At 40.5% G+C, this 25,575-nt stretch overlaps 1 protein-coding gene across 1 annotated transcript; it reads left to right on the forward strand.

Annotated features, from left to right (window-relative positions):
* The first annotated feature begins 1,027 nt into the window (after nt 1–1,027).
* Nucleotides 1,028–25,575, forward strand: LOC133868761 (cyclin-dependent kinase D-3-like). Its single transcript, XM_062305758.1, has 7 exons — nt 1,028–1,371; nt 1,937–2,235; nt 2,324–2,432; nt 7,542–7,667; nt 14,014–14,249; nt 14,332–14,646; nt 25,146–25,575. The coding sequence occupies exons 1-7, from the start codon at nt 1,267–1,269 to the stop codon at nt 25,201–25,203; spliced, it is 1,248 nt and encodes a 415-aa protein (XP_062161742.1). The 5' UTR covers nt 1,028–1,266; the 3' UTR covers nt 25,204–25,575.

Genomic DNA, 25,575 nt, shown 5'->3' on the forward strand with positions numbered 1-25,575 from the left:
TTTTCTATTTTGGTACAAATTGTGTCTATAACAGCTTTTGAATAATATTTTTTGAAGGGCAGCAGTCTTAAACAATATGTAATGTTGGATGCTGCTTTGATGGGTTTTAAATGAAGAAGTATTGTATGTGTTATTGTATCCTTGTTTAGTTTATAGATACTGTTTTAATGGCTTGTAACATGAAGATTATATCTCATTATGTATACCTCATACGGTAGCACTTCATTATGTATTCCTCATTATATATATCTCATTCCCTCATTCCTAAAACCATTGGTGGTCCAAAATTGTTATGCAATAACTTATACAAGTCCCAAACAAACCAATGTCTTTAACTCCTAACGAACCTAACTCGTGCATTCATAACATCACATTGAAAAACCAATGTCTTTAACACGACATTTATAACTTCATAGTGAAATAACTAATTACTACATTCATTATACATCACATTGAATATAAAATATCTTTAGCACCACATTTATAGCAAGTGCTAACAAAACACAGAATACAGATAATGCGAACAAAATGTTTGGTTAAACATAAAAAATTTCATTACAAACACAAAAATCCCGATTATTTTATGTGATAATTACCTTCTATGGTTGATAATCGTGAACTGTGTAACAAGTGCAATCTTAATTTATTTAAACTTACGTATAGTAATAATCACATTATTTAATCTTGTATATAAGTTTAGATAGTAATCTAAAACACCAATTACCTTATATGCAAATAAAGGATAATAGCTGCACGGATGCAGATAGTAATTGCGTGATGCGGATATGGATACCTAAAAACAATAATTGCATTATGCGAACGCGAATATTGTTAATAACATTTTTACCCCTAACCAACATTACATGGTCTTTTAGTAGAATATAGGCCTGGTACGAATTTTGGGTCCATCTACAAATCATATCGGAATTTGTCTTTGGGCTTTCGCGAATCCAATCCCACACCCACTATTACCAAAGTACCCTTAGAAATCGTTAAATTGACCATAGACGTTGCCCTTACTCTCTCTCTGTTGCCTTTACTCTTGTTCTCTGTCTCAAAGCTTTCAACGGCTTTTTTCTCAGCCCCATACCCGAAATCCGAACCCTAATCTCGGATTTTCTGGGGAAAATGAGACTGACCGAGAAATTTCTCAAACTTGAGCCCAAACATTACTCAAGAAGTGAATTAAATTATTTGAACAGTTAAAGAAATTACAAACAAATTTTGTTTTTTAAAAAAAATTGAAAGAATAATAATAAAAAAAAAATGGCAGAGCTCGATCTGTCCAAGAAAGTCGCCGATAGATATCTGAAGCGCGAAGTCCTCGGAGAAGGTACCTATGGGGTCGTCTACAAAGCCATTGATACCAAGGTGATTCTTTCTTTGTTGTGTATTTTTTTTTTTTTAACGAATTTGTTATTTGGCTTAGAAAATTTAGGGTTTGGCAATTCTCTACGCAGAAGAATTTCAGTTAAGCTCTGTTTGGTTGCTGAGAAAAAAAGGGAAATTTTGGGTTTTCAAAGTTTCACGCCGATTCTTTTGTTTGGTTGCTGAGAGAATTTTAAAGGACAGCAAAAAGATATGTTTATGAGGTTTATTGTTTTATACTTGGGTTTCTTTAAAACAAAAAATTAGTTACAGTAAAAAAGGTTTCTGAAAATTGAGCAAAGTAGCTGAATTAGGGAAAGCTGAGTGGATAGCTAAACAACTTATTTTTTGGAAAGCGGAAATTCCTAGCATGTTGGGTTGCAGCTAGTTTTGTAGCATTTTACGTTAAATTAACTGTGTAAATATACAGGTTTGATGATCTCAATGGGTTTTGGTATGTTTCGGATTGATTGGATATTAGAGATGGAGTTTTTTAACAACGTTTCTCTTGAGACGTATATTGAATAATCAGAATGACTGGTTTCAAAATTTAACCGATTGTTTGCAGACAGGACAGAAAGTTGCGATTAAAAAAATCCGGCTTGGGAAGCAGAAGGAAGGGGTAAATTTTACGGCACTTAGGGAAATTAAACTGCTTAAAGAGCTCAAAGATCCGAATATAATTGAGTTGATTGATGCATTCCCTCATAAGGGTAACTTGCATCTTGTGTTTGAGTTCATGGAGACAGATCTCGAAGCTGTTATTCGTGACCGGAATATATTTCTTTCACCGGCTGACATAAAATCGTACCTTCAGATGACACTCAAAGGACTTGCTTATTGCCACAAGAAATGGGTTTTACATAGGTATTGTTCTTGCACTGATGAGTTGATTTGTAAGGTTTTAACTTCTTCATAGGACTTGTCTCATATATGTGCTACTTGTGCTTAACAGGGATATGAAACCAAACAACTTGTTAATAGGATCTAATGGACAGCTCAAACTTGCAGATTTTGGTTTAGCACGAATATTTGGGAGCCCAGATCGCAAGTTTACGCATCAGGTTTGCTTCTCCACATATTATTGTGTGGTGATTCATTTTAGTGTTCAAGTTCCGGTATTTTGAGTAGATATTTTTGGGGATGAATCTGTGGATAGCCTTTTAGGCACTACTTTCATTGAAAGAAATCTTGAGTACTTTTGGATAGGTTTTAGAAAAGTATTTTATGTTTTGTATTTTGAAAAGTGTTTTAGAAATCTTGAGTATGTTTGGACAACAATGTTTGAAAAGTATTTGTGAAAGAAAAAAAACTGTGAAGTGTTTGGATGTCTAAAATCTAAAAAGTTAACAAGATCTAAAATATTCGAAGAGGAGAAAGTAGAAACATAGACTACAACCCAATCTAAGAGAGATCCTAAAAAAGAGGTTTTTAAATAAAGCGTAGGGGTCTTGCAGTCCTCAATCAAAGAGGCACTGATACATTTGGAGAACAAGGAATCGGCACCTCTTTGAGGATTGCGAGACCTCTGTGCTTTATTAAAATCCTATTTTTGAGATCGTTCTTAGATAGGGTTGTTTTTAAATAAAGCACAGGGTTCTTGCAGTCCTCAATCAAAGAGGCACTGATATATTTGGAGAACAAGGAATCGGCACCTCTTAGAGGATTGCAAGACCTCTGTGTTTTATTAAAATCCTTTTTTTGAGATCATTCTTAAATAGGGTTGTAGTCAATGTTCCTGCTTTCTCTTCTTTGAATCTAGATTTTAGACGCCTTTAGTGTGGATGTCTCTCTTGTATACTTTTCATGTACATGAGCTTGCATGTTTTCTTTTCAATATATTATTATTCATCAAAAAACAAAAATGAAAAATTAACAAAACGTCGGTTGAGTTTTTATTTATATCTTTTACCTCATTAAGTATGTTCTCATTATTAAATTGATCTTTCCATTCAATTCTGTTCATTTTCCATTATTGTTTTACAGAACTTGTAAAAATTTATAATTATACCATTTCTAACAATAAGCAAAAAATAATAATAAAAAAAAATAATATAGGGTAAGTGATGGCTCCACCCCCGCTGTGACAGAATGATGGCTTGTGGCCACCCCCTCATTCAATAGGGGCACCCTCTCTATCTATGGGTGGCTGCAAGCCCCCTTTTGTTGGTGGGTTAGGGGGTGGTTGCAAGCCGCCCCATGTGTTAGTGGGGTGGTCGCAAGCCATCCCATCAGTTAGTTTGGGGGGAGGAGGGGGAAGTAGGCATGGCAGCGAGCCCTCCCTTAGTGGGGGGCCACTCCCTTTGTTAGTGGAGATAGTCGTGAGCCACCCCTCTTTCAGTAGGCTGTCACCCCCTTGTTAGTGGGGGAGGAGAGACCCAACTTCCCTGCCTTTGGTAATAGGGCAGCCTCCACAGGGTGGAGGGCAGTCTCCACTATAATTTTTTTTTGGATAAATAATTCATATTCATTAAAAGCGCAAAGAGACGTAACCTTAGTACGCATGAAGTGTACAAGAGAACTTGCAATGCATAGAAAAAGCAGAATGAGACTCAAAAAACTCAGAGAAATTAGAAATGGGCAAACTATTGCACACTTCTATCCATGTATAAAGAGATTGGAACATCTTTTTCAGCTCTACCATTGGCGTCTCACTCCACTTGTTACAATGCATGAAAGGCTAGACCGTATTTTCAAAGTTGTTTTTCACCTGTTTTTGAAAAACTGAGCATGTATTGTCAAAATAGTCTTTATATGAAGGTGAGGAAAGTTTTCTCAAAGTGTTTTGTGTTTTGTTTTCTAAAATGTATTTTGAAACGTGTTTTCGAAAATGAAAACTGAAAATTATTTCCTGTGGGGAATGATATCTGAAAATTTGTTTTGATAACTAAGTCTGAAAAGTTTTCTCCGCATTTAAAAAGCAAAAGTAGTTTTGAAAAAGTACAACCAAACACGCCCCTTATTCGTTGGTGGTGCTTAATGGTCTGTTTGGGTATCGAATATTTCGAATATGAATAATATTTTGAATTTGTTTGCGAATTTCAAGGTAATGAAAATGTGTTTGGACGTTGAATATAATTCAGATTCTTTTTGAATATGTGTTTGGGTGTTGAATTTTTGAGTTTGGAAAAAAGTGTTTTATAATGGTAGAAAGTGATTAGAAATGATTTGATTGTATGAAAAGTTGTGTATAATGATTGGTGTTATGAAAAGAAGTGTTAATTTTTAAAAAATAAAAAAAAAACTAAAAAAAATAATAAAACTAAAAAAAATAATAGAACTAATATTTAAAATAACTAAAAAAAACTAGACTTTTATTTTTATTTTTATTTTTGAAAAAGAAAAGAAAAGAAAATACAGTGTTTTGGGGTGGTTGCCGGTGGCAGCAACCCCCTTGGAGAGGGGGGTGGCGCGCGGGGTGGCCGCGCGCCACCCCCCGACCCCCTACGGGTGGCTTTCGGGCCACCCTGAAATCCATTTGGGGTGGCCCGAAAGCCACCCCCAGGCCACTAGGGGTAGCCACGCGGCCACCCCCGGCTGAAGGCCACCCCTAACTCCCCGAAATCTGTTTGGGGTGGCCCGAAAGCCACCCCTTGGGCTCAGGGGGTGGCGCGCGGCCACCCTCGGCCCCAATGGTGGCCCAAAAGCCACCCCTAAGGCTTAAGGGTGGCTTTCGGGCCACCCCGAAATCCAGTTAGGGTGGCCCGAAAGCCACCCTTAGGGCTCAGGGGGTGGCACACGGCCACCCCCGGCCACTGGGGGTAGCCGCGCGGCCACCCCTAAGGCTTAGGGTGGCTTTCAGGCCACCCCGAAATCCATTTGGGGTGGCTCAAAAGCCACCCCCAGGGGGTCGCGGGGTGGAGCGTGGCCCACCCCAGGGGCCGGGGTGGCCTGCGAGCCACCCCCCGACCCCTGGGGTGGAAGCGAGCCACCCCCACAGGTGGCGTTGGCTTTTTTGGCCACTCCATTTTTCTATTTTTCTTTAAAACAAAAAACAAAATTAATTTTTTTTAGTTTACTTTTTTATTTTTATTTTCTAAAAAAAATGCTACAAAACTCAAAATATGCTACTGACGGTTTCAGAGTAGCATTTAATGCTACAAAACTCAAAAGCCACGCCTCTTCCTCTATCATTTCACCTCAAAATTCAAACTGCATTTAAACTATATTCAAACAGTGTCGGGTTCTATTCCACTTGGTTGCGGGTTTTCGAATAAAAACCCGGTTCGAATATTGAATAATATTCGAACCAAACATACCATAAATAATTGAGTTTGTGAAGTTGGGTTTTTCTTTATGCAGTATATGGCAAACTTGCCCCTTTTTAATGACAAATATTTGTTTATCTAACAAAATCATATGTCACTAGTAGGGCTGAGCATGGGGCGGGGGGGGGGGCGGGGATGGGGTTTTTTTGCCCCCGCCCCGCAAAGGTGCGGGTTCCCCAAAGGGAACCCGCACCCCGCATATTGCCCCCTGCACCCGCATGGGGCGGGTGGGGATGGGGTGGGGTTGAGGGGCGGGGATCCCTGCGGGTATGCGGGGATCCCCGCGGGTTTTGACCCACCGTTGCTCGGCGAGCTAGCAACATCCTCCTTTACCGAGCTTCCACAAGGCAAAACCGTCCCCGGTTCCTGTTCACTCTAGATCTGATTCATTGAGCTGCCCCTCCAATCTCCGAACACGGGAATGGCTTCTTCGGAAGCCGATTCCCGGCTAAGCCAGGTGGTCTCCCCTGCGCTCGAGAAGATCATCAAGAACGCTTCTTTGGCGCAAGCAATCCAGGCTCGCCCACGACTGCAAGTCCGTCCTCGAGTCGAGAAGCTCGCTTCCCCTTCCAAGCCCGAGGCCGAGGCCGAGCCCAATTCCTCAGGCCCAGGTCCACTCCACGACGGCGGCACCACCGAGTACTCCCTCGCCGATTCCGAGTCCATAATCAGCCCGCTCATCAACGCCGCCAACTCCGGCGTTCTAAAGATCGCCGATCCCGCCGTCGATTGCATCCAGAAGCTGATTGCCTACGGATACCTCCGCGGCGAGGCCGACCCCTCCGGCGGCGACGAGGCCAAGCTCTTGTCCAAGCTGATCGAGTCCGTGTGCAAGGGGGCAGTAGGGGGCTGCGGCGCAAGGAAGGTCAGGGAGTTAGAGAAGAGAGGTTAGAAGTTAGGGTTTGTTTTTGACTTTTTGTTTCTGTCGAGTGCCGCTTTCTTCCTCTTTTTTTTTTTTTTTTTTTTTTAAAATATGCGGGGCGGGTGCGGGGCGGGGCGGGGACCCGAGAAAATTCAAGGGTCCCCCCCGCAACCCGCCCCGCACCGCGCGGGGGGGCCAAAAACAGCCCCAAAACCCGCCCCATGGGTGCGGGTTTTGGGCTCTGCGGTGAGGGTTGGGGCGGTTTTTGCGGGGCGGGGCGGGTTTTGCGGGGATCTGCTCAGTCCTAGTCACTAGTGCTGCTAAGAAGATAGGAAACTTGGTTGAGTTGTTTCTCTTTTGGTCATTTGAACGATTTAAAGCAAGTTTTTGATGTGTTCATTTGACCAGGAAATTATGGTGAATCAAACATGATTAGCGTTATGAAATATAGAGTAACAAGCAGCAACTATTATTTTGTTTTTTTTTCCTTTTTGTTAAATTATTTTTTACTTCTTGTTCTGTTATCAATGCTTTTCTGATAGTTGTTTTAGTGTGTAATTGCTGTTGGTCGTAATGTTATTACTTTTATCATCATATTTGTCACTGGTTTAAAGCAAATCTGTGAGAAGGAAGTGATTGTTTCAGAACTAGGAGGCCATTGCACTGGCTATTATATTTATTATCATGTCTGTTATTTTACTATCCGCTCTTTAAGTAGCCATCTCATTCAGAAATTAGATATATTGCTTTCATGTTGTGGATGAATGAACAATCACCTTGCAAAATTTATTTTGGAATCTCTGATGATATCCCCAAAGATGTTTTGAGGTTTATTGCATCTAAATCTCCAAATATTGATTTTTTTATTTTTATTTTTTTATGTTTTATAATTCTTTTTTACCTCTTACTTATGGGCAAAATTTTAGGTATTAAAACTTATAAAAAATAATTCTTTTTTACCTATTGCAAAATGAAAAAGTATCCATTTTTGTGATGTAATTTGGAAATATAACTCAACTGTAAACTCGTAATCTTATGTATAGGTCTTTGCTCGGTGGTATAGAGCACCGGAGCTGTTGTTTGGTACCAAACAATATGGAGCTGGGGTGGATGTTTGGGCTGCAGCTTGTATATTTGCTGAACTTCTCCTGCGTCGACCTTTTCTGCAGGTGAACTAAAATTTTCATGGTTACTGGTTCTTACGAGTTGTGACTCATTGTTTTGATTCTTGAAAATTTGATTTTCATGCTTTGATGTCTTTGTATTTGTGCTAATTTCTTTATGGTTTAGCTTCATATCTTTTAGTATGACATGGGGATTTACAAGTGATATTTTTAAAAGCAAGACTAGGTTGAACCCCACAATTAGTCTGTCTGTTGTGAGGGACTTCCGACTGGTTTAATTTGTGGTTTTGTGGTACTGTGTTTTGAGGAATTGTTCCAACCATAGTTGTTGAAATGGAGATTGAAATCGTAAAATACCAACTCCATCAAACAATCCAGATCGCTTAAAAAATCTCCAAGTTATGAGATTGTGTTGGGATCTAGATCTAAATTGTTTAAGCGGAAAAAGATTTAGATTTTAGTTGAGATTTTACTTGGTCTACACGTAAATGGAAATTGGATTATATTATACAATGGGTCTATCAAATCACATATTGGTACCGAGCCCAAAATAGACTAAACCATAAAAGAAACAGTGGAGGCCCAACATGCAATAACAGTTTTTTTTTTTTTTTTAGCAAAATATTTTAGTTATTGTCTGACATGTATTCTCATTCAATTCATTGTTAATCTAACTATTTCCTAACTCGTATTACCATTTTTTATTTCTTATATAAATAAAGGTGATATTTTAAATAAGAAGCTGCATTTTCTGAGATTGTTTTATTGCGGTTTTATTCATATTCTAGATGCTAGTTATAATTTACACAAATAGAATGCAACAAGTTGAACGGCTCAAATTGGACTTTAACTTGAAAAAAAGAGAGCCTATGTTTGGTAAGTGTTTTGAAAACTCTTCTCTTTGCAACCAACATATGGTCTACCACTGAGGCCTCCTTGAAATAGACAATTCTATTTTACGTTAGGAAAGCTTCATTCAGGGTTTGTTCTCCACACCAGATGTCATGCCAGAACTGAATCTTATACCCATCTCTCACCTCATATCTCACAAATCTGGAAAAATCCCCCCATCCCCTCCCAATGTTTGTCCACACCCCCACGCTGTAGGACCCGTACACCGCATCGGAGCTTTACCCTCCACACATGCTCTCCTATTTAGCTTCCACCACCAATCTCAACAAAGCCTCCCTCTTCGTGTTGGAATATTTAATTTTACCACACATGCTCTCTGTTCCGGTGAACCTGCATGCCGACTCTTCTCCTAGACCCGAGTTGTGTTCACGGCCAGAAACTGCTGATGTGCTACTGGGGGAAGGTTTGGCTCTGATTTGGATGATAGGGTCGTTTCCGGCGAAGCCAGAGGTTGCCGGTGGCTTGCCTCCTACCTTTGACATCCCATTCCCGGCGAGCTCTTATCCAACCGGAGCTGGCTTTTGGGTCAGAGCTTTCCGCTCTTCAATCTCTACTGGAGATAGACCCAAAAGAGCTGGGTGTTTCTACCATTTTAGCATCGGCGGATTCTGGAGAAGCTGTGGTTGTTTGGACCGATTTGGGGTCTTTGGATTCTTCGGGTTCTTCTCCCTGTGGTGCTGTGCCGCCTGTCTCCACTTTCAGTCCTCAGAATTCTCAGGAGGATTCTTTGGTGGTTGTCCCACCTACCCACACCTCTCATTCTTCTGGTTATGGGCTAAAGTATTGTATGGATTTAGAATTGATTCCGGAGGAGCCTACACCCCTGTCTTGCTGTCCAGTTGACAAGTTTAGGGGAATTTCTAGAAAGAGGTCTTCACCTATTAAAAAAAAAAAAAAATTCTAGAAAGAGGTCTTCGGAGTGGGTTTTGAAGTTGGCTCAAGAGTTTAGTCACATGGTGGGGCTTTCGTGCGATGGCTTCGAAGATCGGCTTTTGGCCTTGTTTGAGGATATTGTAGCTACAAATGATGAGAAGGAAGCTTTAGTAAATTCAGTTATGAAATAGCCTAACATGTTTTGTGCTGGATTTGTATCTTAATCTTGAGGAGGACAAACTGTTGTGTTTCGAAGATTGATAGAGAACATGATGTGATTTGGACAGAAAGTCCCTCTGCCTTTGAAAGTATCTTTGTGATTTTTTAATATTTTTCTTTCATAATGGTTTTACATGCGTAGCGCAGCCATCCTTTACCTCTCTCACTCTCTTTCCCCATAGAGTTTCAAGAGAGCGGCTAGCGGATGATTTTATAGGCTCACTTTTAGCTTTAGGTCATTTTAGTTTGGCTTATATGGTCAGAAGCTATCTGATGATTGAACTGGCAACTTGTTAGGCTCACCTTAGTGTCACAACATTGGGATTATCTGATCATGCCTATGAAGCCCCAGCGTAAGGAAAAAAATGGTTGGGGGGAGGGGGATTGCAGTATGTTTTTGATGTTGAAGTATGAATGCCTCTGCTTTAGTGTTTACAACTTACAACAATGATAATAATTTGGGGACCCTCTTATTCATCAGTATGGTGTTGTTTGTCATGCACTTTCTTTTGCAAGCAGAAGTTTGAATACCTCTGATTTATTGGTAGCATAGATTTTAGTAAAGTGAACATAATGATATGAGGGTTTTGTTGAGCAAATCAAAAAGTGGTGGTTGTCTTATGTGTGTTCGGGTTCTCCAAGTCACATTTTGGCGTTTAAACTGAAGGCATTGAAGACAGACTTGAAGAAATGGAATGCTGAAGTGTTTGGTGATGTAGGGAAGAAGAAGAAAGAATTATTGGAGGGCATTTGTGAGCTGGATTCAGTTGATGAAGGCCGAGGTCTAGAGGAGGAAGAGAAGGTTCGCAAGATAGATATGTCTAGAGAGCTGGAGAAAACTCTTCTTTTTGAGGAAATAATATGGAGACAGAAATCCAGAGCTTTGTGGTTGAAGGAGGGGGACAAGAACACAAATTTTTTTCACAGGATGGCCAACTCGCGTTGCAAATTTAATCAAGTGGACTCTATAAGTATAGATGGTGAAATCTCCAAAAATCCAAGGGAGATTCAGGAGCATATAGTTCAATTTTACAAAAACTTGTATGTTGAGAATTGTTCTTGGCGGCCAAGGGTAGAGGGCCTTTCTTTTCTTTCAATTGATGAAGATGAGAGTAGTTGGCTAGAGAGAGGGTTTGAGGAGAAGGAGGTGTGGGATGTCATCAGAGATTTCAATGGAGATAAGGCTCCGGGCCCCGACGGTTTCTCTATGGCTTTTTTTCAGAAGTGTTGGGATATCTTAAAGCATGACATTATGGCTGTTTTTGCAGATTTTCACTCTCGAGGCAAGTTTGAAAAGAGTTTCAATGCTACTTTTGTTTCTCTGATTCCAAAGAAGAATGATGCTGTGGATGTGAGTGACTTTCGGCCTATCAGTCTTATTGGGGGAATTTACAAGATTATTTCCAAAGTCCTTGCGAACAGGTTTAAATCAGTTTTGGGTAAGATTATTTCAAACACCCAGAATGAGTTCATTGGTGGTTGACAAATCTTGGATTCAGTGCTTATTGCTAATGAATGTGTGGATAGTCAAATCCGTTCAGGGGATTCTGGGTTGTTGTGTAAGTTGGATTTGGAAAAGGCCTATGATCATGTGAATTGGGACTTCTTACTTTACTTATTACAACGGTGTGGCTTTGGGGAGAAATGGAGAGCTTGGATTCGTTTTTGTATCTCTACGGTGAGATTCTCCATCCTTGTCAATGGAACTCCGGCGGGTTTCTTTACTAGCTCTCGCGGTTTGCGACAAGGTGATCCTCTATCGCCTTTATTATTTGTGGTGGTTATGGAGGCTTTGAGTCGGATGCTGGTTGCTGCGGTGGAGCAGGGTTCGATGACAGGCTTTACTGTGGGACATAGAGAGTCGGAGGCAATAGTAGTGAATCATTTATTGTTTGCTGATGATACGTTGATTTTTTGTGGGGCGCAAGAAGAACAAATTCGACATCTGAGGTGCATTTTTCTTTGTTTTGAGGCAGTTTCGGGATTAAGGATCAATTTAGGAAAATCAGAAATTGTTCCTATTGGTGAGGTGGAGGATGTTGAAGGGTTGGCCCAACTTATGGGTTGTCGGGTTGGATCTTTGCCTATGACGTATTTGGGTATGCCTTTGGGTGCTTCTTACAAGTCCGTTCTTACTTGGAAAGGGGTGGTTGAGAAAATGGAAAGGAAGCTGGCTGGTTGGAAGCGTATGTATTTGTCAAAGGGTGGACGGTTGACTCTTATTAAGAGCACGCTGTCCAATCTCCCCACGTATCGCTTGTCGCTGTTTCCTATTCCTTTGAGGGTGGCTAATCGTTTTGAAAAAATCCAGAGGGATTTTCTATGGGGTGGCATAGGGGATGAGGCCAAATTTCATTTAGTGAAATGGAACAGGATTTGTACTTCGTTGCATTCAGGTGGGTTGGGAGTTCACAACCTCACCCAGTTTAACCAAGCTCTTTTGGGTAAATGGTTGTGGAGATATGGTAGGGAGAGAGAGGCTTTATGGCGTTTGGTGATTGACGCCAAATTTGGGAGCCTAAAGGGTGGGTGGTGCTCTATTGAGGTGTCGGGTTCCTATGGAGTAGGGGTTTGGAAATATATCAGGAAAGGGTGGCAGAAGTTTTGCAATTATGTTCGGTTTGTGGTAGGGGATGGGTCATATATCAGTTTCTGGCATGATCGGTGGTGTGGGGAGAGATCTTTGAAGCTTTGTTTTCCAGTTCTGTATAGTCTTGTGAGGAACAAAGCGGCAATGGTGGTAGATAATATGGCTGTTCATAATGGCAATATTCATTGGAATGTTCTCTTTACGCGGCAATTCCAGGACTGGGAGTTGGAGTTGGAGATGGTGCTCTCGTTCTTCGAGCGGTTGTACTCCACTCCGATTCGACAAGGAGAGGGTGACAAGTTAGTTTGGAATCTCTCTACAAGGAGCTATTTTGAAGTAAGGTCATATTATGAAGCACTTAATAGGAAAGAAGGTCCATCATTCCCGTGGAAGAATATTTGGTGTGCTAAGGCTCCGACAAGGGTGGCGTTCTTTGTATGGTCTGCAGCTTTAGGTAAAATTTTGACTCATGACAATCTGCGAAAGAGGAATATTGTGGTTATTGAGTGGTGTTGTATGTGTAAAAAGAAGGGGGAGTCTATTGATCATCTGTTACTTCATTGCGACACCGCCCGTGAGCTTTGGAGTTTTATGTTTTCTTTATTTGGAATTGAATGGGTCATGCCACAATCGGTGCTGGGTTTGTTGACTACTTGGGGTGCTTCTTGAGGGCATGGCCTAGCAAAGAATGTTTGGCGTAGTTCCTCACTGTGTTTTGTGGAGCATTTGGAGAGAGCGGAATGCGAGGCTTTTTGAAGATGTCGAGACTGGAATGGTAGTATTAAGGAAGCGTCTTCTTAACACGCTATATCTATGGATAGCACCCCATCTTTGCCACTTAGGTGTTTCTACTTTTGTGGACTTTCTTAATTTATTAGTTGTTCCTCCCGTTTAGGGGCTCTCTTGTATACTTCCCGTGTATTAGGGTTGTGCCCCTCTGCGCTTTTTATTGAATTTTAAATTACTTATCAAAAAAAAAAATGATATGAGAAGGTTCCACATCAAATTTGTTTTGTAGATTGTCAGATATAATATTTTAAATTATATATAAACTTTGGCTAATTAATTTATGCAAGCAAGATTTCATCCTCATAACTCATACACGTGATAAGTTAAGCTTGGTGGGAGAGACAGATTAATAAAATTGCACGTGTTCCAAGCTTCACTGTGCCAGGCACACTGATACAAATGTGGTAGACATCTTTTGACTGACAATTACACTGGCCATAAAGTTCAGCACCTCTTCTTTACTTCAGATTGTTTTGAGCTGATGTTCATATTTAAGAAACTGCTTTCTTTTCTTCAATATTTAGGATTTCATTCTGGCAACTGATGATTAGCCATTACTTTGTATTCTTTCGTAGTGCCATAATCGATTACTGTACTGAACTCGCTAGTAAATATTTTCCATAAGTTTCATACTTTAGTTTTACATATTAGCCATTGATTGTTACTTTTGTTGTTTGCAAATTTGCTGACTAACTTGGCTAAAATCAACATGGTGTAGAAGTAGTAAAGAAGGATATGATAAGCATGAAGGTCATGGAGTATTGTAGCTTAGACAGTGTAGAATGACGAAGAAAGAAACCTGTGGCCAACCCCAGTAGTTGATGAAGGATTTATGAAGTATTTTCTACCACATTTGGAAAGGATTAAGGCTTATACTTTGTATATCTTGCATAGGTTGATCTTGTCGGCTTGTTGTATGTTTCTGTATGTGCCATCTATATTTGAAGAATCCAAAATTTGGCATGTTTTTCTGATTCTCTGATCTGATTGATTGTTGATATTTTATAGGGTTCAAGTGACATTGATCAATTAGGAAAGATCTTTGCTGCATTTGGGACTCCAACACCATCTCAGTGGCCTGATATGGCATATCTTCCTGATTATGTGGAGTACCAATATGTTCCTGCACCCCCTTTACGTTCTCTGTTTCCGATGGCTAGTGATGATGGTCTTGATCTGTTATCGAAAATGTTTACTTATGATCCTAAAGCTAGAATATCAGTGCAGCAGGCATTAGAGCATCGGTGTGTGACTTTTTTAACCATTCAACTGGGAGATATGCGGTTTACTTTTGGTTCCCTGGTCTCATCCATATTTCTTATTTAGGTACTTTTCATCTGCACCTTTGCCTACAGTTCCGGATAAACTCCCTAGACCTGCTCCTAAGCAGGAATCTAGAGCTTCAGATTTTAATTCACACGATGGTCCCACTGTCTTGTCACCTTCAAGAAAGTCCAAGCGAGTAATGCGAGAACGTGATGGCTTTGAAGGAAATGCATACAAAGTTCATAAGATCGACGAGCATCTTGATGAAATAAGGCTCGCAGCTGGTGGAAATACAAGCAGGAATGAACCAGTACCTCTGTCAGTTGATTTTTCTATCTTTGGAGCAAAACCTCCCAATAGACCTACAATTAACAGGTAAAAAGGCATTATTGTTATGTTATTTCCATAATGGTTCAAAACTTTGTAAGTTACTTAAACTTGCATGATGGCTAGTTCTGCTTGAAGATGGGCTTTAAACATTGTATCAATATCTTGAGATCAAAACTGTTAATTTGGACATTTTATAAGGCTAAAATTGGAGCATCACAGTGACATTGTTATTTGTTAGGAATCATACTTCTGAGCTAGATTTACAGGTTCCTAGTTGTTTTTAAAATCATCAAAGAGTAGAAATATTTTGATAGGTTAGAGGGGTTGGTTTTTTTAAAATAGGTGCAGTTATAAATTTCCGAATGCTTGTTACACCAAACAAAGAACATAATATTTACAATCTTGTTGTTGTAAACATATAGTTCTTGATAGCCTTGGACCACAACTCCACAATGGTTATTGACAATGTAATTCAAAATTATGTGTTGACATACTCCAGGGGAAACTTTTTTAGGATTTTGTTCTTTCAATCTCTTATTTAAGCCTTTAAGCCATCCTGTGAAGGAGTTGAAGGACCTTTTCCATTTAAGGGGAAATCAGAAAATTTAATACATAAATTATTTTCTTTATTTTTTGAGCCCGGGGGGGGGGGGGGGGGGGGGGTTGGTTCATCAGATCCAGCATGCATGTCAATACTGGTTGTAGCATACTCAGGTTGGGGAAAACTTATTAAGCTAGATTTTAAGCCAGATTAGATTTTCCCTAATAAAAAGATTTGCTGCCTTATTAAGGCAAACCGATTATTTTCATTCCCTCTATGGTTCAGCTAAATGTTGCAAATTCTCCACCATTCTTTAACCAAGTCAATAAAAAGTTTAAAAGCTTTTGTCTAGGTATATTGCTCATAAACGTATGGGATTAGTCAATTTGAGCATCCTAGATGTTCTGTCAGTGAGGACAGTGTGTCAGTCTACGTAGGTGGCTCAAAGGTTGACATTGGTATCTGTCTTGATTTTCGTAACATTAGGAAGGGGTTGGAATTGCTTAAAGGGGAAATTGACCATTCAATGGAGTGAGAATTGAGGGCTTGAATCTTGTTGGATCTGCAGGCAGAATTGGCCCAAACGGAGCAACTAGTGTTGAGATGAGGCCCACTACTAATGAGAGAGCCTATACGTCCCTAATGGAGCCTGCTGGTGCTCAAGTCCCACTCTTGAGGCCCGTGGGCCAGCTGAAGCTCAATTCTATTTGGAGTTTTTGTCCTAAACGGAGCACATTGGATCTAAAGCCCACTCCTGCTTGGAGAACCCTTTCCTCCCTTATCGAGCCCTTCGGTACTAAAGCTGATGTCTCGAGTCCTTTGGGCCATTCTCTTAGGTTAATAGCCAAAGGAAAAAGCCCGCTGGAGGGTAGGGGCTTATGGGTTAAAAATTTGGCTCAACCCAGACTTGTCTTCTCTCTTATGTGGAGAGTGAAATCACAGGTTGAGGCCTGCTTATCGAGCACGGGTGCAGATGCATGCTTTTTTAGCCTTGCTCGTGAAGTCACCAGATGAACTGCTGCGAGTCTCCGAGGCATCGGTGGACCTCTTCGGAGGGATTCTGAAGGAGAATCATTTTGCTCTATTGGGCGTTATTCCAGCATGTTCTTTGACGGCTAAACGCCGTTACCTGACATTGCAGAGCCGAGCTCTGTGCCTATTGGTGCTAACAAAGTTGCCGGGATCTTTGTTCTTAGTGGGGGGGATGTTGGGTCCTTGGGTTCTGGTGTGTTCCCAGGTAATGATGTCATTTCCTTGGTGGATTCTAAATTGGGTGTTGGTGGTGATATGGTAGTTTCTGAGGATCTGAAGTGGGAGAACCCCGGCCCAACCCCAAGGAGTATTCGGATCCCTTTCTTCAGAAGCTTTCTCTAGGCTTGGGCACGGGTCAGCCCAGCGACCCAGGTGCCTCATGTTCTTCTTTGGAGGTGTTTCCATCGAGCGCGGGTCAACCATGTGCTCTCCTGCAAGCCAACAGAGAAATTAATTTTGTTCTTTGTATTTAGCAAATATTGCATGACCAAATAATTCAAGGAGGGACGCACTATAGGGAGAGTCCTTTTTTCGAGGGGTCTCCGCAACCTTCGTAGAACCCAAACCCCTCTCGTTATGCTCTCCAATGACTCTGCAAGCGTCGTTGCCTTTGGGTTCTCCAGTGATCTAGGTTCTCCCGATGGGCTCTTTGGCTTTCCCCTCTCTGTTCTGCTCCCTGTGGTGGGTGAGGGATGGGGTACGTTCTTCCTCCTTCAGTAGCAGTTCCCCGGTGAGCCTGTGTTGGGGTCTGAATCCTCCACTTCGGTTGTTTTCACCTCCCCCCCCTCCCCCCCTTCTTTGTGATAAGTTGCCTCAGATAATCGCGATGATTTGGAGATGGAGTTGTTCGCAGAGGCAGAACCCACCCCCTTGGCATGCTGTCCACCAGCTAAGTTTAAGCGGATGGTCGGGGTGCGTTCTTTAGATTGGGTTATGCAGTTACTAGAGGAATTTAGTCTCTTTGTGGGCCTTTCTTTCGGTTGTTTCAAAGGAAGACTTTTGGCTTTGTTTACAGATATTATAGTAAGTAATGAAGCTCAGGGTGTAGGCTCCCATTCAAAAGTGGGAAAAAAAGGTGAGAGAAATTAATGGTCTGTTCAGCTCCGTCAACTATGATGCTCGTAGTGGCAGTGCTTCTTGTGGTAGGAACAAGGGGAGGATTCAAAGAGGCTATACATGAATCCTAGGATGATTTCTTGGAATGTTAGAGGGCTGCATCAAGGTGGCAAGTGGTCAAAAATCAAAAATCACCTTAGGCAGTGGAAGGCAGACATTATATGCTTGCAAGAAACTAAATTGGAGCTTATTTCTAACAGTGTTGTGAGAAGCCTGTGGGGGTGCCAGTTTCTCGATTGATGCTATCTTCTTTCCAGTGGGGCTTTTGGTGGCATCCTGCTAATGTGGGATAGGAGGGTTGTGGAAAGATTGAGGTGTGTGTGGGAGATTATGTTGTGGCTTGCTCTTTTAGAAATATTGAAGATAACTCAACTAGGCTTTTGTGAGGGTCTACGGTCCTAATCTCGATTTTCATAGAAGGTTTTTATGGGACGAATTGGCTAGCTTGCTTAGTTGGTGGGATTTGCCTTGGTGCATTGGTGGTGATTTCAATGTCACCCACTTTCCTTGCGAATGATCAAGACGCCTTTCACCCGCGATGACGAAGTTTTCTAACTTTATATCAGAGCAAGGTCTCATGGACCTTCTCCTTGCAGGGGGGTCGTTCACGTGGTCCAATAATTCATCTTGGTCAAGGCTTGATAGGCTTCTTGTTTCACCGGATTGGGAAGCTATATATCCTGGGCTCTTCTAGAAGAGGGTTCATAAGCCGTTAGTCAAGCAGCCAATGTGAGTATTTAACTTACTGAGAAAAGACTACTTTTTAGTGGTTTTCATGATATTGTAAAACGTTTGTGCTTTGACCACTTTCCTATCCTCCTTGTCTGTGACGGCATCTAAGGGGGGAAAAGATTTTTTAAGTTTGAGAATATGTGGCTGAAGGAAGAGGGGTTTGTGGATAGGGTGAGGCTTTGGTCGGCGTCTTGTACCTTTCAAGGCTCCCTTAGTTTTGTTCTTGCTCAAAAATTGAAGGCTTTAAAGGTCGATCTCAAATTGTGGAACGATCAGGTGTTTGGGAATGTAGACTCTTAAAAAAGCTCGTCTTGAAGATTTTCACTCTTGATAGGCTTGTGGAAGAGAGAGGATTAGACTCTGAAGAGATATTGAGGAAAAGCCTAATTGTCACTGATATGGAAAAAAAATTATTCTCCAAGAAATTAGTTGGAGACAAAAATCCAGGGTTCTTTGGCTAAAAGAAAGTGACAAATGCACAATGTTCTTTCATCGGATTGCAAACTCGAACAGGTGATCCAACTCCATAGAATCATTGTCTGTAAATGACTCAATTTCTTCAGATAAACCGGCAATCAGAGACCATGTTGTTCAATTTTATGAGTCCTTATTTTCAGAGCAACACAACTAGCGGCCTAGGCCAGATGGCCTCGCTTTCAACTCTTTAGCTGCGGAGGAGGCCTCTCGGTTGGAGCTTCCTTTTGAGGAGAGGGAGGTCCTAGAGGTGGTGAAAGGTAAGAATACAGATTATGTTCCAGGTCCCGATGGCTTCCCGATGGCTTTCTTCCAAGATTGTTGGGATGTGATCAAGTCTGATATCATGGGAGTCTTTTCTGATTTTCATGCTCATAACAAATTTGTGAAAAGCCTCAATGCCTCCTTCATTGCCTTAATCCCCAAGACTCCTGGGGCAATTGATCTCATAGACTTTCGGCCTATTAGCCTTGTGAGTGGTGTTTACAAGATCATTGCTAAAGTCTTTGCTAATAGAATGAGTCGTGTCATGGAGAAGATCATCTCAAAGCCTTAGAACGCTTTTGTTAAAGGTAGACAAATTTTGGACTTGGCCCTCGTAGCCAGCGAATGTTTGGATAGCCGTATCAAGTATGGTGTTCCTGGGGTGCTTTGCAAGCTAGATATTACGAAGGCTTTTGATCACATCAACTGGAAGTTCTTATTGTACATGCGGAAAATGTGCGGTTTTGAGGAGAAATGGGTCTCTTGGATATCACATTGCATTTCTTCGGTGCGCTTCTCTGTTTTGGTTAATGGTTCTCTGTTCGGTTTATTCAGTAGTTTTCGAGGGCTGAGACAGTGCGATCCTCTATCTTCCCTTCTGTTTGTAGTGGTCATGGAGACTTTGAGCAAAATGTTTTCTGTTACTGTTTATAGGGGTCGTTTCTCAGGCTTTTCTGTGGGTTCTAGGCTCCCCGTTGTTAATATCTCACATTTGTTGTTCACGGATGATACCTTGGTCTTCTATGAGGCTAACCCTAGCCACCTTCGCTATCTTCGTGTCCTCTTATTATGTTTTGAAGCTGTATCTAGCTTAAAGGTCAATTTGGCCAAATCCCTCTTGGTTCTTGTTGGCAACGTGGATAATGTTGCCGAGTTGGCTAACATCTTGGGATGCGGAACTTCCTCTCTGCCCCTGAAGTGTCTTGGTATGCCGCTAGGGGCGTGTTACAAGGTTAAGTCTATCTAGGATGGCATCGTGGTAAAGATCGAGTGTTGCTTGGCCAGTTGGAAATTGTTGTATTTGTCCAAGGGTGGTAGGGTTACCCTTAAGAGTACTCTCTCCAATCTACCTACGTACTTGTCTCTCTTCCCCATTCCTGCTAGTGTGGCCAATTAAATTGAGAAGCTCCAATGAGACTTTTTATGGGGAGGGATAGGCAAATAATTTAAATATCCCCAAGGTTTACTTTCTGATATCTAAGGGAGAGTTGGGGATCGAAATTTGAAGGTGTTCAATCGCGTCCTACTAGGTAAATGGTTATGGCGTTTTGGGTCTAAGAGAGATGCGTGGAGAGTAGTGGTAGATTCTAAATGCGGCAGCCTATGGGGCAGGTGGTGCTCTCAAGTTGGCAGGTGCCTCTGGGGTGGGGGTGTAGAAGAACATCAGAAAAGGCTGGGATTCTTTCTCAAGCTTCACTAGATTTGTTGCTCTCTCTACCCCAGTTTACTTATCAAAAAGCTTCACTAGATTTGTTGTGGGGGATGGATCCAAGATCAGCTTTTGGCATGATTTGTGGTGTGGGGATACGGCTCTTAAGGTAGCTTTTTCAGCTTTATTTGGTATTGCCCGTGTGAAGGACGCCTCTCTTGATAATTTGGAGTTTTTGGGCGGTTCCAACCGGTGGAACGTGAGCTTTACTAGGGAGTCTCACGATTGGGAGGTGGATGATTTTGCTTCTTTCTTTTAGGCGTTGCATTCAGTTAAAGTGAGAAGAGGTAGGAAGGATAAGATGTGATGGGTCTCCTCCAAAAAAGGTTTGTTAAAGGTCAAGTTCTTCTTTTACTCTCTTCTTAGCTGTCGTTCTTGTATACTCCCTGTGTACTTAATCGCACTTTGCGCTTTTAATGAAATTTCTCTTATTCATAAAAAAAAAAAAAAAAAAAGGTTCTTCTTTTACTTCTTGGCTTGCTCTGGTGGTAGTCGCTTTCCCTGGAAAAGTGTTTGGTGCACACTCAGGCTCTTTCAAGGGCTTCCTTTTTTGCGTGGTCCGCGACTCTTGGCAAGATCCTTACTCTGGACAACTTTAGGAAGCTGCATGTTATCGTGATAAACATATGCTATATATGTAAGAACACTGGGTAGTTTGTGGACCATCTTCTTCATTACGACGTGGCTTCTGCTTTGTGTACTCTTTTCAGTCGTTTCAGGATGTTTTGGGTTATGCCTAGACTAGTTATCGACTTGCTTGCTTGTTGGTGGTCCTCTAGAAGGCCAACGAGCTCTGCAGTGTGGAAAATGACGCCTATTTGCCTCTTTTGGTGCTTATGTAGGGAAATGAATAATAGGAGTTTCGAGGATTTGGAAAGTACCTTGTACTAGATTTTATCCTTGTTCTATCTTACTTTGTACTTTTGGATTATGGTTTATGTCCACCCTTTCTCATTTAGTTTTGTTGACTTTCTCGCATGCTTTTCTCTTTCTCATGAGGTGTTTCCTTTGTATACTCCCAGTGTACAAAGGGGCATTTGACGCTTTTTTAATAAGATTGATTTCTTACTTATAAAAAAGAAAAGATTGTTCTGAGGAGTGGAAAGAGGGGTTTTGTCACAGGTTTAGACCCTTGGGCCTTTGGTCCTTCTCTTGATTTGGGGAGGAGGGAGAGGTTTGCTGTGTTGATTAGGAGTTGGTACTGGAGGGGCTGACTCAGCTAGAGGCATGTAGTGCAATGAATGGTTTGCCTTGTGCCATAGCTTAGGTTGTTCCAAACCAGCCTCTTCTTGTTAAAGTATTGATTAAGTTATTAAATTTACCTCTTCCTATATGCTTAAGCTTTTAGGATAAATGGTGATTTAATATGGTATCAGAGCCAAATGTCTTGAGTTCAAACCATGACTCTATCATTTACTTTCTATTTCAATTAAATAGTTTACGTGTTAGGCTTCACCTATTAAAAGGAAATCTGAGCTTACACGTGAGGGGAAGTATTAAAGTATTAATTAAGTGAATAAATTTACCGCTTCCTATTAGCTTAAGCTTTTGGAATAAGTGGTAATTTAACACTTCTTAGTTGGTGTGGGATCGACGAGGATGTTGTTTTGAACTCTGCTATAGTTACCTCTGTGGCTGAGCAAGCTTTTGAGACCAGTCGCTCTGGAAAGGAGTCGTCTCCTTGTCCGGATTTGAGCATTGTGGAGGGAGGTGGGCTTGAGTGTAAGTTTAATGTACTGACTTTGAATAATTCTCCTTTGAATAATTCTCCTTGGGGTGAGCCTATTTTCTGTGAGCCACTTAATGTCTACCCCCTGCAGCTTTGGAGGAGACTGGCTTTTATGAGCCAGAGACTTCGGAGTGGGTATTAAAGATCAGAAGTTTTAGTAAATTTATAGGAATGCCTTTTGACAAATTTGAAGGAAATTATGCCCCTTTCCGCTTCTGTTGAAGCCAGCCATTAAGGATGCTGTGAACAGTGGTTCTCTTCTAGCACCTATAAGTTGACTCCTAAAGGGAAATTGAAAAGGCTAGATTGTTCTCTTCTATAGATAATGCTTCTAAATATGGCGGTAGAGGAGGGTGGGTGTCTTCTGTTCCATTATGAAACCGAAAATTATTTATTGAAATTTTAGAGGGTTGCACGATGTGGATAAACATATGCCTATTAGAAATCTCCTCAAATGGTGGAAGGTTGACATTGTTAATAGGAGACTAAATTGGAGCAAATTTTTAGGAGTACCGTGCGAAGTTTGTGGAGAAAATCGAAATGTATGTGGGTAACTTCTCGGTGACTTGTAAATTCAGAAATGCTAATGACCAGAAATGTTGATCGTGGGTTGCTATGAGAGGAGTTGACAGGTTTGATTAGCTGGTGGGATTTACCTTGGTGCATTGGAGGCGACTTTAATGTCACTCGCTTCCCTTGCAATAGATTGAGGGCTAGTTTCTCTCCTGCTATGGAAGAGTTCTCAGATTTTATTCTTGAGCTGGGTCTTATGGATATCCCTATCTGGGGTGGAAGCATCGCTTGGTCTCGTAATCACGATTCCCCTTTGTGGTCTCGAATTGACAGTTTCTTGTCTCTCTTGAGTGGGAGGCTAATTTTCAGGACATTGTTTAGTGCAGATTACCCAAGCTTCTTTCAAATCATTTTCCTATTCTTCTTGATTGTGGCGAATTGTAGAGGGGCAAAAGTTACTTTAAATTTGAAAACATGCTGCTGAAACAGACGGCTTTGTTGAGAAGGTGAGGTACTGGTGGAACTCCTATTGCTTTCAAGGTTGCCCCAGTTTTGTTTTGGCTCAGAAACTAAAAGCTCTGAAAGCCGATTTAAAAACGTGAAATGAATCAGTGTTTGGTAATGGTGGAAAAGAAAAGAAGAGATCATCTTCTTAATGATTTAAAAGGTCTGGAAGCGGTTGAAGAATAAAGGCCTATTTCTGGTGAGGAGAAACTGAGGAAGAATGTGGCTACTGTTGAGTTGTAGAAGACTATGCTTTTGGAGGTGTGTTGGAGGCAAAAGTTAAGGGTGTTGTGTTTAAGAGAGGGTGATAAAAATACCAAGTTTGTCCATCAGATTGCTAGCTCTAATAGAAGATGTAACTCGGTAGAGAATTTGGTTATCAATGGTGATATCTCCCTCTAATTCGGCGGAAAATGTGGGACTTCTTCGAAACAAAACCTTGAATACTTCTTGGTTTTAGTTGTTGAATTAAGGGAAAATATAAATTTACTCCTTGAGTAATCACATGATTTCAATTTAATCCTTGAGTTTTTAAATTCAACCTTTAATTCCTTAATTTTTTTTATATTTTTCATTTCACTCATTACGTCTAAAACTGCTTATGTGGCATTAATGTAAGTAGTTTTGCAACGTCACTTAATTTTCTTTTATGATAAAAAATTAAAATATTAAAAAAAAAAAAAAGGAGAGGGGTGGCCCCGTGAGCCAACCCTCTTTTTGGGCACCCGTCCACCCCTCTATTGTAGGTGGCTGCCCCCCCTCTCTCGTTTTTGTTAAGGATGGTTCCAAGTCAGATAATCCGTTGAGTGAGATGTATTATCTTAAAATGCAAGCTAATGAGTTCTAGTTCAAATGTCACTTCCTGTCTTAGAAGAACAGGTGGGAAGTAAGGTTGTAGATTTTAAACTTAGTGCATGTGTAACTTACTAATAAATAAAAAAAGAAATAGAGAAAGGGAAAGAAAATTATCTTAAAATGCAAGTTATTGAGTTCTAGTTCAAATGTCACTTCCTGTCTTAGAAGAACGGGTGGAAGGTAAGGTTGTAGATTTTAAACTTAGTGCGTGTGTAACTTACTGATTGAGAGAATTATCTTAAATTGCAAAGCAACATGGCATAAGGTTTTCGAAGAGAGAAAATTATCTTAAAATGCATGCTATTGAGTTCTAGTTCAGGTGTCACTTCCTATCTTAGAAGAACAGGTGGAAGGTAAGGTTGTAGATTTTAAACTTAGTGCATGTGTATTCATAAAAAAAAACTTAGTGCATGTGTAATTTACTAAGAGAGAGAGAGTTATCAGTTATCTTAAAATGCAAAGCAACATGGCATAAGGTTTTGGATAATATTAAAGAACCATACATCCTTATTTATTTAAGACAACCGGTAACTGACTTGGGTTGCATTGGATTTCAATCTCATAGTGGCTTTGTATTAAATTAATTTATAGTCCTCATAGCTAGACATTCTACATCAATGTAGAAAAGTCATGTTTTAACTACATAACAAACCTGAATTACAAAATTTAGAAAATTATACTCGGATTAACAAACCTATAAAAAAGGCCTAGATCAATGTAAATATTTTTTTAATGAATATTTACATTAGGATCTTAATGTTTGGGGAAAAAAGAACTGTCCCAACATATGCCTACATATGATTTTGGTTTGTCTGAATTTTTGAACTTGGAAGTGAAGAATAAGAGTGGTGCACTTCAATGATTTAAATGAGAACAAAAAAGTTCACATGATCTGGGACGAAACAAAACGATCGGAGTTTCTCTAACTGATATCCCTGAGTCGGACAAAGCAGTTGGACCGATAGGACAAAAAATTTCTAACCTATTTAGGCGTCTGATTCTAATATGCTAATTCCTTGAAAACATATTTGTTTAAAGTTGCAATATGATTAAGTACTACTAATAGGTAGAACCCCTCAATGACTGCTAATATCCAAGTGCTCATAGTATGATATAATATCTTCTTTATTGGATTTCGTCTTCTGGGAAAATGTGGAATATGTGTTTTAATTATTATTACAAACCTTTGTTTGTTGTTGTAAATTTTGAGTGCTAAACAAACTAGTGGAATATGAACATTAGAATCGCCTTTTTCGTGAAGTTATGCAGAATATCTGAATGATTGTTATATATAGCAAACCTTGTACTTTAAGGTTGTCATTATTATTGATTCTTTCTTTTTGGTTCTTCTGCAGTACTGACAGAACACATCTAAAAAGGAAGTTAGATCTTGAATTCCAACAACCTGAATGAGAACATTTTATATCAACTATTATACTCAAATCCTGTTGTTGTCAAAGGGATGTACTTTTGCTGGTCCAACATTTGGGAGGTATGCAGTTAATCTTTAAATGTTGTTTTAATGCTGGCTAGTCTCCAGCTCATTTTCTTTATCAGATTCAAGCCTTTCATTGGCCTTTTTTCTTTTTTCTTTTTTTTTTTCTTTTTTTTTTTTTTCAAGTTATGAACTGGTATGAATTTGAGGATCATCAAGTTTGTAGGGTTGAGGTTTGGGGGCAAATAATAAAATGTTAAAAGAAGAAAAGGAATATGGCAGAGTAGTGGCTCCCTTTCCACCCCTAAAGAGACTTTGTTATATATGCCTTGGAAGACCAAAATTTTGAA

Source organism: Alnus glutinosa, chromosome 5 (genome assembly GCF_958979055.1).
Source record: "Alnus glutinosa chromosome 5, dhAlnGlut1.1, whole genome shotgun sequence".
Taxonomy (NCBI): domain Eukaryota; kingdom Viridiplantae; phylum Streptophyta; class Magnoliopsida; order Fagales; family Betulaceae; genus Alnus; species Alnus glutinosa.

Coding starts and splice junctions, on each gene's coding strand:
- LOC133868761 (XM_062305758.1), top strand. CDS start 1,267: ATGGCAGAGCTCGATCTGTCCAAGAAAGTCGCCGATAGATATCTGAAG. Junction 1,372..1,936: donor ACAAAGCCATTGATACCAAG/GTGATTCTTTCT, acceptor GATTGTTTGCAG/ACAGGACAGAAAGTTGCGAT. Junction 7,668..14,013: donor TGCGTCGACCTTTTCTGCAG/GTGAACTAAAAT, acceptor GATATTTTATAG/GGTTCAAGTGACATTGATCA.